Consider the following 19,110-nt stretch of genomic DNA (forward strand, 5'->3'; position numbering starts at 1 on the left):
AATTAGAGAATCAATGGGGATGTAGATCTAGGGCTGCACGGGAAAACAAAGGAACTGCAGAGGCAGGAAGGCTCCTACAGCAACCTGGGGAACATGGACATACCAGAAAAAAATTGCTTTGAGTGGAATAGTTGAAGACTATAAAAAGGAGTGAGAAAGTGATGCTATTGCAGGATAGAGAAGTGGCTACTGCCTGATGCTGATAAATGGTACAGTTTCACCCACATCTTTCCTTTGCTCCCCTTAGATAAACAATCAGTATTAGCTGGATTTTCTTTTTTTCTTGTTACTGGTTTTTGTACTCTGCAGCCACGTTCACCATTTAATCCAAGCAAAGCCACTCTCTTAGGATGTCTTTTTGTATATTGGCACTTCAAGTTAAAAATCTATTTTAAATTATTGGATAGCAAGTAGCAGCCTCCAGAGGGCTGAACTGATGCTGTTAACAGGTCCAAAATGTGATGCAGCATATGGAGCTGAATACCTCATGGTACAGATTTGCATGCAGGCGGTTTTAATTAGGATTTAGAATTCCTGGAGGAATGCAGCATTCTGGGCTAGTCTCAATCTTGTCGATACATAGTGGTTTTGTTCATTCCAAAGCTCACAAAAACTGATAGATTCCTACTTGCTTGTAATTTTTTGATACTTTTGTGAACTGTTTGAACTTTTTCCATCTGCCAGCTTGATGTATGATCACTGCTTCTTTATGTATGCTTACTATGAAAGGTTGCTGTCTTTTTTTAAAAAATAATTTTATATGAAGTCGGTTCAAAATAATAATAGTTTGAAGTTTTATGACATTGCATAAATACTTATTTTTTCCCCTGCAACATATCATAGTTCAAAGTGAGATTATGCTTTAACTCGATGGTTACTGTGCCATCTTGTGAGGAAAAGGTGCAACTACCTCCTGCTGATCAAATGAAGAGGTACTTAGCTAATGCCCATCTCACTTCTTTTTCATCGTGAAAAATAAAATCTTTTAGGGTTTAAAAAAAAAGATTATGAGAATGCCGCAAAACATATTTGTTCCACTGCATTATACTTGCCTTTTTTTTTTTTTTTTAAGCTAAGCATATACTCCCTGCTATGGGCAAAAACCTGGTGCTTTCAATAAACTGAGATAAGAAATTATAGGTTTTTTTCTTCCTCTTAAAAAAAAAGAAAATTAACTTCTGGTTGTACCAAATGGAAAATACATGCAAATTCTCAGTATTGAGCACTGATAATGTTCTTTCTGTGAACTAATTTGGCTCTTAGAGGAAACCTTTTGTCTTCTAAAATTCACTATGTGTTTCTCAGAGATAGCACACTGTAAATTAGCCAAAGTACTGCTAGCTATTACACTGAGACAGACAAGAACCTAAGTCCTGACTTTAGAAAGACTGTTTTACCCTGGAACATTTATGAGGAAAAGACGAGACCAAAACATTAAAAAGAAATTACAATGGCATCAGCAAACCTGCAGCTTTATGTTTAAATAATAATAATTATCATTGCTAATAAAGTCAGTGTAAGTGCACTAAATCTTGTACTAAAAGAGCAGACTGGAAAAATCCCCTAAATTCTACTACTGCTTAATGAACTGATTCTCTCAGTGACCTTGAACAAGTTGCTGCATTTCTGTGCCTAATTTTACTCACCTTTAGATGATGCGCATCAACAGGATGTTATTAGTCTTGACTGCCACTTGTAAAGCTCTTGGGCTTCTTGGATGGAAGGTATTGCTGTGATATAGTGAAAAGCTTGGTGGAAATGTACTTGATAAGCAAAAGAGCAAGTCATTCACAATAAGTATAATTATTCAATGATTTAAGCTTCCTAATCTACTTCCACAGTCTTGGCAAGCAGATTGTGATTTCTTCCATTTTATATAATGAGAGGAGTATTTTTTTTCTCTTTTTACTCTATAGATTGATTGCAAATATTCAGAATTCAAGCTGTGTTGCTCATTTGCAATCAGTTGGATGAGTAATATTATTTCTGCTCATGATTGGATGAATGCCCAATGATTTGTGTGTACAAATTGTAAAGTTTGTTTTCCAAAGATGCTCATTGGTATGACATTGAAATTTGCTGCCTTTGGAGAGCAGTAACAGTAAAATTCAACATACTGAAGACCAAAGAAAATACCAAGCACCAAAGTAGGACAAGGTGACATTAACATTTTTTTTGGTGGGATTTTGTGGATTCCTCATTTGTCTAAATGGACCAAGTCCATTATGTTTTGTTGTTGGCTGCTAGTACCGAGAGAAAATCCCAGAATTCTAGAGTGATTTGAGTTGGAAGAAGCCTTATTGATTATCTACCTCCAACTCCCCTGTCGTGGGCAGGGCTACTTTCCACTAGACCAGGTTGCTCAGAGCCCCATCCAACCTGGCCTTGAACACCTCCAGGGATGGAGCATCCAAAACCTCTCTCAGAAAATCCAGTGTGTTGAATCCTAGACCTATTCTCATGCAGAAGGTGGGTGATGCTTGCCCTGTTCAAAGGTAGCTCCCATGTCCAGGTTCCAGCAGATGACCAACAATGGGGGTAACCTACGTGGGAGCTGCAAAGTAGCTCAGGTGCTGGTTTGAGAAAAAAGGCAAGTGAGAAAGAATTAAGAAGGTAGTACTGGGACCCAGTTGCATACCTTGCCTATTTCCAGATTGCAGTGGGACAATTGGATCTGTAGGAGGTCATTGTTTCATGTGGGAAATTTTCTGCAGAAATTCCTTTCCCTGTGGTCTCGCTGTTAAATGGGTTATATGAAGAATCACAGCTTGTAAGGCGCAGAAGTCTGGCCCCTCGTTAGAAGGACTGTAAAACAGAAATTGTATTCAAGACTTGAAATGCTGATATGTAACAGCTAAAACTGGTAGTATTGCTATTGTTTCCCAAGATGAAACATAATATACTGGCCACTGGCTTTGAAGAGTGATTGGGAGTGGGTTCACTCATGAATGGGTTATTATGTCATAGTATGTGGTGATATTTCCATTATTAACATCTATAAGCTGTATCTGCTATGAAGGTTTGGCTGAGTGAAAAACAATGTCACCTTTTTGCTTATGTGTCTCTTGACGTTCAGGGTGTTTTCTAGTTGGTCAGGAATCTCTGTAGATCAGGATTCACTGGCTGCTCGTTTCATAGGGTATTGTGGAGTCTGTGACCCCTCTGACATGTTTAGCTCCCTCATTTTTCAGTCCTCTTGTTGCAAGCAGAAGGAATGTGTGATGTGTGGCTCAGCCAAAGAGCTGTGTAGAGAAGCAGGGACATGTGCTTTTGAATGGCAACTCCAGCTGGGCCACATTCAGCAGCTTAGGTCAATTTGACCTGATATGAATTGAAATGTTCTATTTGCATTTTCTGCAAACTGATGGAAACAACAAAATAGAAAAAATAAACAACAAACTTCTGTAAAAATACTGATTCCCTTTGGCCCAAAATTGAATGACAAATTCCAAACTATCTTGATTCACTGTCAATTTGTCAAAGGTAGGTCATAAGAACATCTGTATTTCCATGCCAGTGCAGTTCTCTGGCTATTGTAAATTGAGAACTGCCTTTGTTGAAATTTAAGGTTTTTGACCATTACCTCCTGCTGGGTTCATGTAGTCAAGTTCTGTCCAGCTGACAAGAGATCTCCTTGGCAGCCTTGGAAATACTCCTTTAGACAGTATGATGTGAGGAGCAGCGATGCTGCAATAACCTCACACTGCAGAGAGAATGGTCTCTTATAAAAAGGCAACGTTCATATTAAAAATTCACAGTGGCGCACTCCACACCCCCATTATAGGTAATTACAGAGGATTTTAAATATCTGGTGCTAGTTGGCAGTGTACAATACCCTGTCAGCAGCAGGCACTGATTTGTAATTTAATTATCATAAGACATCCACCTGTTCTTTTGTCAAATGAAGAGTAACATTTCTGTGCAATGATGCTTTTCCCTCCAGAAATTTGAATTAGTCCTTAGAGAAAGGTTTCTAGGGAATGGGTTTTTTTCAAGGACATTTGCAGGACCCCATCAGACCAGGATGATGGAGATGAATGAGGCATTTCTGCTAGAGTGTCTTAATTCTGATTTGGTATTTTCAGCCTTACCACTGGATTTTTGCTGTGTCAAGCTGTTTTGGTTCACAGCTGAAAGCATTTCAATGAAGAGATGCTGTAGGAGGAAAGATGTATGAAAATCAATGAGTTTGGTGCTAAGAACATGAGGCAAACCCATAGAAGGATTGACCCAGAAATGCTCTAGGCTTATATTTTGTGAAGAAGGAGTCACTGGGCTTGGGATAGGAGGGAGACTAAGACAAATAGAGTGGAAATATGTTCTGTAAACTTTTCAGTTGATGACACGTGAACATGGATATTACTGAAGCTATCCTTGGCATTTTTTGGATAAATAGATCAATTCAAATTATAAAGCAAGTCTATCACTGGAGATCCACACAAGTGTTCTTCTCTTTGGGAGCGCGGAGCTCAGGGTGAATCAATTTCCTCTGGGCTTTGGCTCCTGTTTATGCAACAGCTGCACTGCAGTGCAGTGATGGGGAAAGGACTTAGTGATGGTCAGAGATGTTCTCTCTGTAAGGCCACATCACACTGCTTCCAGATCATTTTTGTAGGGTAAAACTGCAGAAATTATCTGGAAAGAATATATATATATATATACACACATATACATGTGTGCGTGAATGTATGTATATATAATAATATATGAATTATATAGAGTCAAAGTAATAATAGATAAAGAAATATAAAAACATAGAATAAATCATGGAATCATAAAATGGTTTGGGTTAGAAGGGACCTTAAAGATTCAATCCCCTGCAAGGGTAGGGATGGCATATGGCATCCACTAAATGAAATTGCTTAGGGCCCCATCCAACCTAGGCTCGAACATCCCTTACAAGGATGGGGCATCTACAAACTCCCTGTGGAGTTTCACCCTATTCTAATGCTTCATCTGCTTCATCACACTGAGGAAGAATTTCTTCCTAATACGTAATCTAAACCTCTTCCAGTTTGAAACCATTTCCCCTTATCCTGTCACTACATGCCTATGTAAAAAATCCCAATCCCTCCCCCTCCATTATATAAGTATCCTTAAAGTACTGAAAGGTCTCACCCTGAGACCTTCTCTTCTCTAGGCTGAACAACCAGGCTCTTTCAGCCTGTCTTCGTAGGAGAGGTGCTCGATCCCTCTGATCCTATTCGTAACCCCCTCTGATCCTATTCGTAACCCTCTTCTGGATCTGCTGTAACAGGTACAGAGGAGGGAATGTCTTTCTTTTGCTGAGGACCCCAGAGCTGGATGCAATGCTTCAGGTGGGGTGCCACAAGATCAGAGTGCAGGGGGAGAATCATTTCCCTTGACCTGCTGGCCACTCTTCTTTCATGCAGCCCAGGATGAGGCTAGCTTTCTGGGCTGGGCATTCATTGTTTGCTTATGTCCAGCTTACCATCCACAAGAATCTCCAAGTCCTGTTTTGCAGTGTAGCTCTCAGTCCTTACAGTGGGAGGGACTCCACTCCTCCCACATCCACCCAGATCAGGAACTTGGAAAAAGTGGGAAGCCTGTGTATATATATGTATATAGATTTTTGTTTCTGCAACATGTCAGCAGGACCAAGACAATGATTTTCCCCTTGTCGTCACCAATGGTGAGGCCACACTGCAAATCCTGAGTTCAGTTTTGGGCCCTTCATTACAAGAAAGACACTGAGGAGCTGGAGTGTGTCCAGAGAAGGGCAACAGAGCTGGGGAAGGGTCTGGAGCACAAGTCTGATGAGGAGTGGCTGGGGAAGTGGGGGTGTTTAGCCTGGAGAAAAGTTGGCTCAGGAGGGACCTTCTCCCTCTCTACAACTGTCTGAAAGGAGGCTGCAGTGAGGTGGGAGTTGGTCTCTTTGCCAAATAACTGATAGGTTGAGAGGGAACTACCTCATGTTTGCCAGGAGAGATTTAGATTAGACATTAGGAAAAATTTCGATACTGAAATGGCTTTCAAACATTGGAACATTCTGCCTGGGAAGGGGTTGACTCACCATCCCTGGAGGTATTTCAAAGTTGTGTACATGTGGCACTTGGGGACATAGTTTAGTGGTGGACTTGGCAGTGCTGGGCTGGATGGTTGGACTCACTGATCTTAAGAATCCTTTCCAACCTGAATGGTTCTATGTTCTATGATAGAGCTTCTTATGGCTTCTGTCATTGCTGTCTTTTCTCCTTAAGAAGATGTCCACTGGACATTTCCATTTCCCCCATTCCTGAGTTAATGAGATGACTCTGGTATTCTGCTCCTATTTCTCCTAATTACATTTTGCAAATGACTCACTTAAAAGAGGATGTCTTGGAAGAGTTGTCTTTTTAGAAAGAGTACTCACTCGATTAAAAAAATAATTGATTGCTTGTGGCTTAAATAACCTGTGTGCCAAGCCTTAAATGTGACATTGGCTGGAGTACTATGTATTAGACTGATGGCTTCTTGCCCAAATAATATTTAGCTGGTGCCAGTCATTTCATATATTCATTAGTTATGTTATCTGAAAAGTGAATATGTGAAGGGCTGCAGGCATATTCCAGAAAAGAAGAAGAGAATAAATCATGTCACATGTGTATTCTGAAAATAACTGGCAACTGCTGAAACATTTCCATACATAAGATTGAAGGCAGGAATACACTGGGGTGGTTTCCTTAGGAGGAATGAGTAAATGAAATAACACTCCATAGCTGAGTGGTCAAAGTGAAGTGGATGAGCAGCAGAGAGGTCTGCTTTGGGATGTTCTTGTACCTGGCCTTCAGACTTATTTTTCTTATATGGCCATACAAATAAATCTTAGGCTTTTATCCAATAGCCCCCTCCGCAGGACACAACTGAGGGGATGGCACCTTTTTACACAGCATTCTGGCTGGAGAACAGATCAGATAATTTAATTAAATTTTAAGGATTATATTCCTTGTTATTACAAGCTTCATTTGAGATCTCAGACAAGCCCCTCCTGTGGCCTCTCCATGGAAAAGAAGGGTATAGCATAGAACTTTACTGCAGGGAAATCTTCTGTGGGACTGTGCCTCTGTGGAAGTGTGTGTGTGCTCTCCAGCATCAGAGTACACACTGCCAGGTGGAAAATAACTCCAGTATTTTGCAGAGAAGGGCTATAGAACTCTACTTCCTACTACACAGGGATATGAAACATGATCTGACACTACAGCTTAGCTGATCGACATCTCTTTTTCTTCATTATCAGTGTGTCATCTCAAGTGTCTATTTGATGGTGAAAGTCTTGTGTATCAGTGACATATACCACAGCTCTCTCTTTGATACAATGGTAAAAAAGAATGACTCATTCTCTCCAGAACATACTAGGAAATCCGATGATTATTGTCTGCTGTATCATAATTTTTTTGTTATTCCACAATTATATTAAAATATTGGAAATACCTCCTAAAAGCTTATTTGTTCTTTCTTGATGTTTTCTTCTCCTAGAAATATCGTTATCAAGATGAGGATGCTCCACATGACCATACTTTGCCTCGTTTAACCCACGAAGTGAGAGGCCCAGAGCTTGTTCATGTGTCAGAGAAGAACTTGTCTCAAATAGAGAATGTCCATGGATACGTCTTACAGTCGCACATTTCTCCTTTGAAGGTAGGATCCATACAGCTCATGCCTTTAATCCTCAAATACGAGAAAATGCATACCATGAAATGCCTGAGAAACTTATTTTGTTGTACAGACAAGCTGCTTTCTGAAATCTATCATTGCAGATTGATTTTCTTGTGATGGGTCTTTAAGGTTTTCTGTAATGGAACAGGTGACAGTTTAGTTGACAGAGCACTGTGTAGAGATGTGAGCTTTCTGCTTTGAGTGAGGCTTTTGCTCGAGTAAAAAGAATTCCTGGCAAATTAGCCTGTTTTTCTGTACATTGTGAAAGGAATAATGCAGGTTCTCAGCCTCAATATCACGGTGATTTTGAAATGGCAGACTTCCCTTCCTGATGATCCTTGTTCAGAATTTTTTAAAGAAATACTGTAAACGTAACTAGGTTTTTTCCTCTCTCAGAAAGCTATATCAAATTCACAAGTTACGTCTGAAAAGGGAGCTCATTTGCCTCTATTCATATCCTTGCTGCTCAAGTACTTGCAGTTTTCTGTGGGTTTTGATGCAATTCAGAGTGCTGCAGCAATATCTTTCTGTTAACTAAGGCAACTATTTATAAAATATAGAAGCTTTAGCTGTATGTAGGTCTGGTGTCCTCTGATATATCTTGTTGGGCAAAAATGTTTCTTTTCCTGATGAACCCATATAATCACCAAAAAGGAATCCATTCCTGAAAATTTACATTTGTTTTTATAAGAATGTAGTGGTTGGAAAATATTCCTAGAGCTTCTCTGGTGGAAGGAGCATAGATGCAGTGATTAGCATGATGAGTTTTCTATTTTAGTTTCTACTAAGACTGGGTAGGGGAGAAAAAAGAATAATATTCCTTACTACAGACGGTGATGTTCTGGGTAATATTTTTATTCCAGCAATTATCTAAGCAGCAAACAAGGCAGATGGGCTTTGCTCCCTCTGGTGCTCAAAGCCTATGAAATGGGCACTGCTTGCCTAGCACAGTGTTTACAGTGTGGTTACAAGTGAAAGGAAGTGTTTATTATTAAAGATTGATGTAAGTATAGCTGGTGTTCATTGAGACTTTGTGCAATAGCCATGCAAATTAATCTTTGTCCTCTGCTCTTGTTGGTCCTGTGCTTAGTTTGTATGATGTTTGTCTTTTCAGGTTTTAGCAATTTTCTGGGTGACTTACCTAACTTTTTCTGCAGAAGTCACCAGTACCAAGCAGTGATAGATCATCTTGTGCTGAGGCTATCACTTTAGTTATTTGGAAAGGATTACCTTCATGAGGCCTCTATCTAGCATTAGGGAAAAATCACAGACCAAGCAATTTCTGGCCTGGAAATGAAACAGCCCTTTTCCTCTAGGACTCCTTGAGTATTGTGATTACAGTGGTGTTTCTTGTTCATGAAGATCAAAACCAGACATTATTCTTCACATTTGGAGACTTTCAAGTAAGGCTACATAATCTAAGCTGAGGGCGCAGCAACGATGTCAAAAAGCTTGTTGTAAAATGAAGGGTATTCCCAGACATCCACAGTGCCTTGAAATACCTCCCTATCTTATTTGCTCTTGTAACAGGACAAAGTTTTTGTCTGCTTCTGTTTTCTGAAGTGATGGTAGAGCAGGAGCTGTATAGTATTTTCCTCTTGGAAATCAGTGTCTCCTGCAAGTTCTTCCTTCAGCATGAGGATTTTTGTCTTTGACTCTGTCCCTTTCCCTTCTTTCCTTCAGATTCACAGTGTCTTATATCTGCCTCTTAATAGTCTCTTGCCTGCCATTTAATCTAAATTTAGCTGTTTGTCTCTTCAAATGGCTTTGAAGTTCCTGCTTCCTTTCCCCTGCTATGTCCCATCTTTTAACCTTCAGCAGAGAATTAGCTCAGGATGCTGAAGGAATTCTTCTGCTAGAGCTCATGGCATTGTGTTGCCCTTCCTATCTGAAACACCTGCTTTGGATTCACTTTTACTGTTGGTAGTTGAATGAAATCCCTGTTTAGAAGATTTTGGTCACAGTAATTTCCACATAGTTGAGAAATAGTGTTGTGAACACTCCAAAATCTAGTCAGAATCAGTTATTGTCTTGAATTAGAGACTTTCCAACCTACAGCCTGATATCATTAAGTATTCTGCTATCTGTGTGAACAGCAGTATTGTGTGAACATGGCTGCAGTGAATAATGGTGAAAACTGCTTCTCTGCAGGTAGCACACCTTCCTAGGGAAATGTAAAATACTGGATTCTTAAAGATTAACTGGAAAATAATGCCTGCAATTTTACTATTTCATGACACTGGCAATTTCAGCAGGATAACGCTGTCAGGAAACTTGACCAAGAGCTTTTGACTCATTCTGCCTCACTTTTCTGGTTAAAGGTCAGAGCATTTAGTGCAAAGGGAAAATATGTGTACATGAAAGTCATCCATCTGCTTGTGCCAAGTGCTGAGGAATGCATTTGGTGCAGCTCCTGGTGCTGGGACTGTGACTGTTAGAGTCTGTGAATGGTCAGACTGGGAAGTTCCCTTAACACCAAGCCAGGGATCACATCATATCCTGTGTCCCATTAGGACTGTCCAGCTGACCACTCACCCAGGCCAGCAAGCACATTGGCTGCCTGGTTTGGTGGGGTTAAGTCACTGCGTGGCTGCATTTTACTGCCTGAATTTCTCTGTAGGGACTGCAGCACCAGGCTGCACCTCTCCAGCAGGTTTTGAAGCAGTCTTTTGTGTTTAGTGGCTGCACGATGCCCTGATGACAGGATGATTACCCAATATCTGTTTTGAAATAATATAATTAAAAGAAAATGTTTGAGCATAAAAATAAGCTAGTTAAAATGCTTTGGAACCAAAATGTTGTTCCAAGACCAAGCCACATGTCCATCCTAATCATATCACTTTTCCTAAGTGACTTGACTTTGGCAGAATAAAAGAGTTACTTATTCCCATATATTTTTGTTGATTTGGAAAGAAATCTGCCAAGATCATGCAGTTCTAAACTTCCCTTTGGGGTGGCTGATTCCAGCCCTCACAACTGACCAGTGCTCACAGCCATCTGTGGAAGCCATAGGTGCTACACCCTGTCTGTGCATGTAGACTGCTTGCTGGCATCACCCTGCTCCCCAGCTCTCAGCGAACATCTCAGTTTGCATCCATAATCCACCCTGTCAGTTTGAGAACAGGCTTGCATCATTACAGAGGGAGGTTTTGTGGATGATTGAAGTTCAAGCAGAGAAATCATGGGCCTGTCTATTCCCCTGTGTACATCTCCAGGTAAAACGTTCCAGGGATTCTTGAAACATTTTCTGACGCTCAGAATGGAAGCATTCAGGCCATATTTTTATTAACACCCATGATTCTAAATGCCTGATATGAGCCACGTTTGCATAGAACAGATGCATCTGAAATTCTGAAGTATACAAATTCTTAAAGAATTTGGCAGTCATTTCATATTTCAGATTGTGTGGCTTGATGTACTCCAGAAAGCTCCACCCTAGTGGAGCTCATTGTTATTAGATTATTAGATTGGGTATTAGGAAGAAATTCTTTACTGTGAGGGCAGTGAGGCACTGACAGATGCACATTTTTCCTAGAGGAGCTGTGGATGCCCCATCGCTGGAAATATTCAAGGCCAGGCTGGATGGGGCTTTGAGTAGACTGGTCTGGTGGAAGGTGTCCCTGTCCGTGGAAGGGGGCTGGAACTAGAAGGCCTTTAAGATGGTGCCTTCCAACCCAACCATTCTATGATTCTATGATTATTGATTACCTCAGGAAGTTGTTTTGGAAACCAAAACATAAAACTTATTTCCTTCAACACCCTTGCACTTGTTCATGTGCTGAACAATAAGAAATGTGGTCCTCATACAGTCTGAAAATCTCTTTGAGACACACAGATACCGATTGTGATAAATATTGTTTGGAAATGTGAATAGATTTTCTGAAATTGAAGGTAGGCGTGATTTTCTTATCTTCCAACTACCTAAAATCTAGTATGCCCTAGCCAGATTACTCCCTTTCAGAACATAATGAGCAAAGCAGTTTTGCTGCAAACAAGACTTTCTTTTATTTTCCATGTCTTTTTCACTTCTTCACCTTATTGTATTTTGCATTAACTTTGCTTTTCTACTTCCCTGTAGCATTTCATATGTAGGCAACTTATTTCTGAAAAATACTTAATTTTAGAAAGTTTCAAACTCCTGATAAAGGTTGATCTGCTTATTAGTGTGCAAAAGATAAAATTTTCAACAGCTTAAGCAACTTTGAATGTCAAACACTGAGGTTGTAAAGGAAGTTTTCAGTTACGTGGATGTATTAACATTTGGGAAAATGCTAGTGTTGCAGAAGTTTTGTTAGAGTTGCCATATTAAGATAATGAATGTTCTTTTCAACTTATGGAGGTGATGGAATTGCCTTTTAATAATCTCTTAAAGGAAAAAAGTCTGTACTGTAATGGAAAAGGGAATTTAAAATAATCTTCTTGCACTTCCCCTTGTTTGACACGAGATGGTGTAGTAAGCTCGGAATTCTTTTGTCTGCATCTGTAAAGCTTCATAATAAACTGTTGAGAATTTTCTTAGATGCCTAAGAAAGAACTAATTCAGTAAAAAGTACCTTGTGAATCCCTGGTGTTTTGGGAAATCTGAATTCAACACAGATTTCAAAATCAGAGGCACAAGTTCTGTCTCTAAATTAAATATGTGCCTCTTCCCCTTCCTCCCAGAATAGAGCTAATCAGTGTTCATTAAATGAATTATAACTCTGGGTCCTAAATGAGCCTTTCTAGTATTATTGTGATGTTGGATTTATTTTTTTCAATATACTCCACTTTGTTAAGCTGAAAAGTAAAAATCCTTGTAAGGATCTCACATCCCCTTGGTTGTCTGAACATTTTAAATGTCAGGCTATTCCAGCTATCTCCTAATTTAATGCCAGGTTGAACTGTAAGCATCAGTGGAAATCGAGCAAAAACAAGTAACCAGGTAAATAAGTATCCTAAGCTAAGTTATTTTCAAACAAGAATGATCAGTAATGATCATCTTCAATTACCTCATCTTTCATAGCCTCGTCTTCTGGAAGGGGTCACACTGGCTATTACTCCTTTTATTTCTGTCCCAGGATGTTGTCCTGCAGCTCAGCTGGGTTGCTGACAGCTTGCAGAAAGTCAGGCTTGATGGAATGACTTTCCAGTGGAGAGAGGAGAAAAACCACCTCCACATGGAACAAATGGGCTCAGCAGTCTGCAAAGTTAAGGTTATCCATGAATTGGCATTTGTACAAATTGCTTTGCAGAAGGAGGGCTGCATCTCCCAATGCCAGAGCACATAGATTTTTTTATATTTTTTTTTTTTTAAATGGCAGGAAGCCCTGTCTTACCCATTACTTGAGTCATAGAATCACTGAATCATTTAGGCTGGAGAAGACCTCTGAGATCATGGAGTCCAGTCTCTCACAGATCAGCACCTTATCAACTAGACCATGGTGCTAAGGTCAAGTCCAGTCATTTCTTGAACAGCTCCAGGGATGGTGACTACCACTTCCCTGGAAAGTTCATTCCAATATTTAACAACCCTTTCATGAAGAAGTTCATCCTGATATCCAACCTGAATCTCCTGTGCCACAGGTTCAGTTGCCTGGGAGAAGAGGCCAACCAGCACCTCACTTTGGCCTCCTTTCAAATGGTGTAGAGAGTGATCAGGTCCCTCCTGAGCCCCCTTTTCTCCAGGCTAAGCACCCCCAGCTCCCTCAGCTGTTCCTCATCAGGCTTGTGCTCCAGACCCTTCCCCAGCTCCATTTCCCTTCTCTGGACACTCTCCAGCCCCTCAATGTCCTTCTTGCAGTGAGGGGCTCTGAGCACAGGATTGGAGGAGTGTCCTCACCAGTGCTGAGTACATGGGGACAATCCCTGCCCTGCTCCTGCTGGCCACACCAGTGCTGATCCAGGCCAGGATGCCATTGGCCTTCTTGGCACCTGGGCACTGCTGGCTCAGGTTCAGCTGCCACTGACCAACACCCCAGAGCCTTTTCCAATGGGCAGCTTTCCAGCCTTTCTTCCCCCATTCTGTAGCTCTGCCGGATTGTTGTGTCCCAAGGGTAGGACCTTAAAAAGCTTTATGCTGTTGGTCTCAGCCCATCAATCCAGTCTGACTAGTTTCCCCTTCAGAGCCTTCCTACCCTCCGGCAAATCAACACTCTCACCCGCATTGGTGTCATCTGCAAATTTACACTTGGTCCCCTCATCCAGATCATCAGTAAAGGACTGGACCCAATGCAGAGCCCTTCACACCACAAGTGACCAGAAGATTCTTTGAGACTCTCTGTATCTAGTGTGGGAAGGATGTTTTGTTTCTGCTCCAAGGCAGATGTCTCTCTTTCCCAAGTTCTATCTCCTAGTGAGTGTGTAGTATCCCTTGAATGTCCATCATTCTTCTTTTCATCCTCAGTGCAAGAAGGTCGTTCCTGTGAAGGCTTCTGGTATCTGTCACTTGCCCTTTCCTGTCTGTAATGAAACAGCTTTTCCCCACCTCTGAAGCTTTCCCTGTTCAGGGGTGTCAGACCTCGCTACAAGTGGTTGCTGTGCTTGTCCGACAAATTTACAAAGATGGGGAAAGAGGCTCTGAGGATAAGCCTGGATGATTAATGATTTTGTGAAAAATGTATTAGCCTGAGCTTCCTGGAAACTGTCATAAAGAGTAATTTTTGTGTCTAAAAATGTAAATTAGGCAAGAGCTATTTATTTCATGAATTAACATTGACTTCAATAAAAATTGAGTTCTGAAGACAATTTGGATAAATAAGGTCAAAATATTATATAGCTTTTTTCTTTTTTCTTTTTGATAGTGGACTTCATATAAAGACCAAAGTCATGCCCTGGTCATGAATACTGTGAAAATAACCAAGTCCAAGACTCTCCTGATGTTGCAGTGGGTCGTGTGACCTGTAAATAAACTTGAGATGTTGTTGCCTAGAGCTGGAAAACAGTATAAGGAAATACACTCCACAGACTTGTGTAGCTGTATTGCAACATAGAGTCACAGAATGGTTTGGGTTGAAAGGGACCTTACAGATGATTTAGTTCCAACCCCCTGCCTTAGGCAGGGACACCTTCCACTAGACCCGGTTTGAGCAATTGCAAGGAAGTCCTCTGCCCAGGCAATGTAAATACCCCTAGCTTCCAGAGAACCAGGTTTGCACAGAGAAAGCTGGTGGCTACAGTTTTCAGCATTACTGTGCCTGATAGTCCTGGTGAATGTAGCTCCTGATGTTTTGGGGGGATAATCTGTCTGGGGCAAGAAACCACATTTATTTTTCCAGAGCTGCTGAGATCCCTTAATTCCTCTTACTGGGGAAAAACCCTATGATAGAGATGAAGTTCAAATAGGGAAGAAAAAAAATAATGGTTGAGTTTACTTTAATATCTGTGGCTGAGGTGTGACAAAGAGTTGAGGCAGTGTCACAGCACAGACTGCTCTTCCTGAGCAAAGATGCTGCATTTCAGAGGCTCTTTAAAAGCTGTGGATGACTGAGAGGGGCTGAGGCTTTGTTACATGTCAGGAACAGCAGTCTGAAGTTTTCTCTTGCAGTTACAAAATTAATTGGGGTTATATAGAGGACATATTAATGTATGCATGAATATATTAACGAGCCATCTAAAATTTAATCTTGCATCCTTTTCTTTGCTTACACTGACTGCATTTCCTAAGTATAGCTAATCTGCATGAAGCATTTTTTATCCCCAGGATGGCTGAGCCCGGTAGCAATGATCTTATAAGAATACTTTTGATCACTGCCCTGGTAGCTTCCTAGCTTTTGTGTTTTGGAGTTGGTTTTGTTTTGTCCTTTTTCCCCCCCGTCTGTCCTTTTCAGTATGCAGTCACTGGCAAAGCCCCATGCTGCAGTCAGTCCGTCAGTGGATTCCACTGAATATTCAGTAGGTTGCTTCATTAAGACACAACACTTGTTACATGTTTAATCATGTACTGCTTTTCTCTTATCTCCTACTGTAACAGCAGATAAGCATATATCATACATCTTTATCTGTAATCTATGTTTTTTAATATAAAAATGCAATCGGATTAGAAAGAGACAAAGAAAGCTCACAAATGTGCCTGTGCCTGTTCCTGCTCTTGAGGAAGTGGCAAAAGTGGCTCTGAATTTTGATTCTATTTCATTATATTTCAAGGCAAAATAAGAAGCTTATAGATTAGCATTTTGAGTAATATTTTGTGTCTCATTTTCATGTAGGCAGGAATGTCTTTCATTTCTGAGTCCTTGTCTTACTCTAAAGAAATTCCTGAAATGGTACCAAAACTGAGTGTAACAATGAAGAACAGTTATTAGTGAAGAACATTTTTTTGGTTTTGTCATCACAAAACCCATTGTTGTGCGTGCTTGATGTTTTGCCTTGGCTTTCTGATTGATGGCTTTCCACATGATTTATGTAGCTGCAGACAGTATCTTGTTATCTTTCTAGCTTCTGACAGAATAAAAGAGAAACCAAATAAAATTGCTTCTGTCAGTGGGTGATTTAATTGGAGAAATCTCAGCAACTTAAAGTAAACCTCAGGCATTGCAATCCTTTATTTTTTAGCAAAATAAATGTTGTCCTCTGATGGACACAAGCAGAGCAAGTTCTGGCAGTGCACTATATCTACTAGTGCACTATATGTTGTTAGACTTGCCTGAAGGACGAAGACAGGAATTTTCAAAGGAATTTGAAAATATTTTCAGGCTATGGACCCTGTTTATTTTATATGGGCCTCCTAGGTATTGAAGGTCTTTTCAAATGTTAATCTGAATTGCTGTTTCAGGAGATATTCTGTGTTCTTTATCTGCTGGGTGCTTAATCCATTAGTATTAATTAGCTGATTTATCTTTTATTCTTTTTGAATAGCAGGTTTCTTTTTAACAATAGTCTTGTTCCTGAGCCTTTTTTTTGGGGGGGGGAGGGGTGAAGCCTGACGTATTGCAGCTATTGTCTCTCACATATAAACAAATAAATAGGAAATTCCAAGAATCCTTTTCTCTCACTGTCTTTCTCTAATGCTTTGCGTAGTACTAGATATTCCTTGCTTCCCAGTAATTTTCTGAGTTGTTTTTCCCTTGATGTGTTGGCCATGTGAAATACTCATACAGTATAAAAAATACTGAGAGATGGACTGTTATAGAGAGCGTTTTGGGTTTTCCCCCCCCCCCCACCTAAAATAGATGAAATATATGCAATAAATCCGTGGAATAACTACTAGATGCTATGAACATAGGACTTGTATCTTCTGCCATTTCTTTTCTCTGAGTCTAGACGTACTAGAATATATGTAAAGTATCTGTAATGACGTTTGCCACCTTTCCAAAGTGTTTTGTGACCTACTGCTGAAAAGTGCAGTAAAGCATCTTGGTGTTATTAGTCAGACTGTAACAGGAGGGATTTTTCTCAGATATGTCAGACAGGTTTAACACCAGTTGTTTCCCTAAGCTCGGTAGCTGAAGTGCCCTTCTGTCAGACTTTGGCTACTGCTGACACTTGGGAATTTATTCTACAATTTAAATGAAGCACCAAAGTTCCAGGATACTTTTTCACTGAGGAATATACTGATAATTCACTCAGTGGAAGATACATGTGTTTATACATCTGATGATGTGACACATCAAAAATGTTCTGGCTTTTGTCAGTACCAGGTGTAAAAGAAAGCAGAAGTTTGCAGTTCCAGGAGCTCTGGATAGATGCAGCCTCCAGGATGAAGAGAACAGAATCTCTTTAGTCAAAACTTATGAAAGAGTTGGCAGCCTGAACAAGAAGTGCTTTAGCTATTTCCAAAAGTTTTAAATTCCTATTTCTCATAGCTCTTATTTAATTTTGCTGTAGTTTTGTGGACTATGGAGCTGTGAAAAAACCAGAATTTTGACATTTAAAAGAAAAATCTTTCTGAACTGACTATTGCATTCCAACTCTTCAAGAATCTAGTCTAAATAAGAGTTTCTGAGATTGTTATTATGTGACATCTTCACAACCTTATTATTGTGTGACATCATCTCTCTGCCTATGGCGGGGAACCTGGAACTTAATGATCTTTAATGTCCATTACAACCCAAACCATACTGTGGTTCTGTGGTTCTTTGATCTTGGTATCAGTGGCTAACTGAGACTTCTCAAAAGAGAAGATCTCTCTCAAAAATATTTTTAAATGGGAAATGCCTTTTGCCGTTTGGTTCCCTTCAATCCATTTCAGAAGATCATGTTACTTGCTTTTTAATAGTCTTTTAAAATTGCTACTGAAGCTGATGCAATTGAGAATAATGTCAAAAAAGTAGTCAGCAGTCTTGATGACTCAGGTGGCTTTTTAAAGATCTGTATTATTTACTAACTTGATTTTTCACAGTGTTGTCTTTCCTTTTGCATGACATTGTTTCTTTTTTCCATAGTTAATCAGTGTTCCTTTTCCCTGTTCCTTTTTCTGACTTACCTTCAGGATCCATTCCTGTATTTCTCTTCCTCTTACCTTTTTCTTATTTCCATTCCTACATATACCCATGGATCTTATTAATCTTTCAAGCCACCCATGAAGTACAAATTTGTACCAAATTTGTGAAAGTGTAATGATTGATGCCCTCCTCTACAAGACAACTGCACTCTTATTGATCATTTTGCTTCTTGGCTGCTTTAGAGAGCAGGAGCACAGCACTGCCTGTCTCCTCTTTGTTGCACATAGACTTTAAGAACAGATTTTCTTTTTTTCCTTGCTCCTGAAAGGTGGGTTCTCTTTCCTCTGAACAAAAGCAATGTGAAATACAGTTGAATGTTATTAAGTCTAGTGGATCTCAGTTGCCCACTGAAATGGCAACACTTTGGGCAGCTTTTATTCTATTAATACTTACAGAAACTATGAGCCAAAGAAACTGCAATCAATATTTTAACTAACAAACTCATGAACACCAAATTGCATCTAACTTCCAAATATGAACAGAATGAGACTCTTACATAGATAGAGGCTAGAAGTCAACTTTTTAGATTAAAGTGTTTTCTGTAAAAAATTACCACATTCATTCTCCAAGAAAGTGGACATAGCTGATTTTTTCAAAGCCTTCCTCCCACTACAGTTTTAATATGCACCTGCCTGAATTTTTTGCTTCCCACCCAAAAAAAAGATCATTAAACCTGATAATAGACTTAATAAAATTCTTATAATTGATTGCATGATATTGAAAAGGCTCAAAAGAGTAATGGTGTTTTTACAGCAAATAAACAAATTCTTACTTTGAAGTCTGAGTCACAAACTGTGCCTTTGATCAAGCGGATGAGCAAATGCCAAGCAGGGAAGTAGAATTTCAGTGATGGGAGTATAAAGAGTTATATTAATTACTGGGAATTAGCCAAAATAGCACTAAGTAACAACTTTACACTGTGGGAGTGTTAAAGTCCAGTTTCTGAAGACCACACCTGGAGATGGTTTCACATTGAAATTGGTGCTGTTTCCTCTTTGGGAATTCTGGGCCAGTTTGTTTCTTTCACTGTTTTGCA

General features: G+C 39.9%; 1 protein-coding gene across 4 annotated transcripts in view; it reads left to right on the forward strand.

The window, feature by feature from the left end:
- The window catches only part of LOC131571971 (disks large homolog 2), a 620,230-nt gene that overhangs the window by 84,836 nt on the left and 516,284 nt on the right, over positions 1–19,110 (forward strand). For all 4 annotated transcript variants that reach the window (XM_058824787.1, XM_058824783.1, XM_058824784.1 and 1 more), the window contains exon 3: positions 7,477–7,638. In XM_058824787.1, the coding sequence (XP_058680770.1) occupies positions 7,477–7,638 (162 nt within the window). The remainder of the gene's footprint in view (positions 1–7,476; positions 7,639–19,110) is intronic.

This window comes from Ammospiza caudacuta, chromosome 2 (genome assembly GCF_027887145.1).
Source record: "Ammospiza caudacuta isolate bAmmCau1 chromosome 2, bAmmCau1.pri, whole genome shotgun sequence".
NCBI lineage: Eukaryota > Metazoa > Chordata > Aves > Passeriformes > Passerellidae > Ammospiza > Ammospiza caudacuta.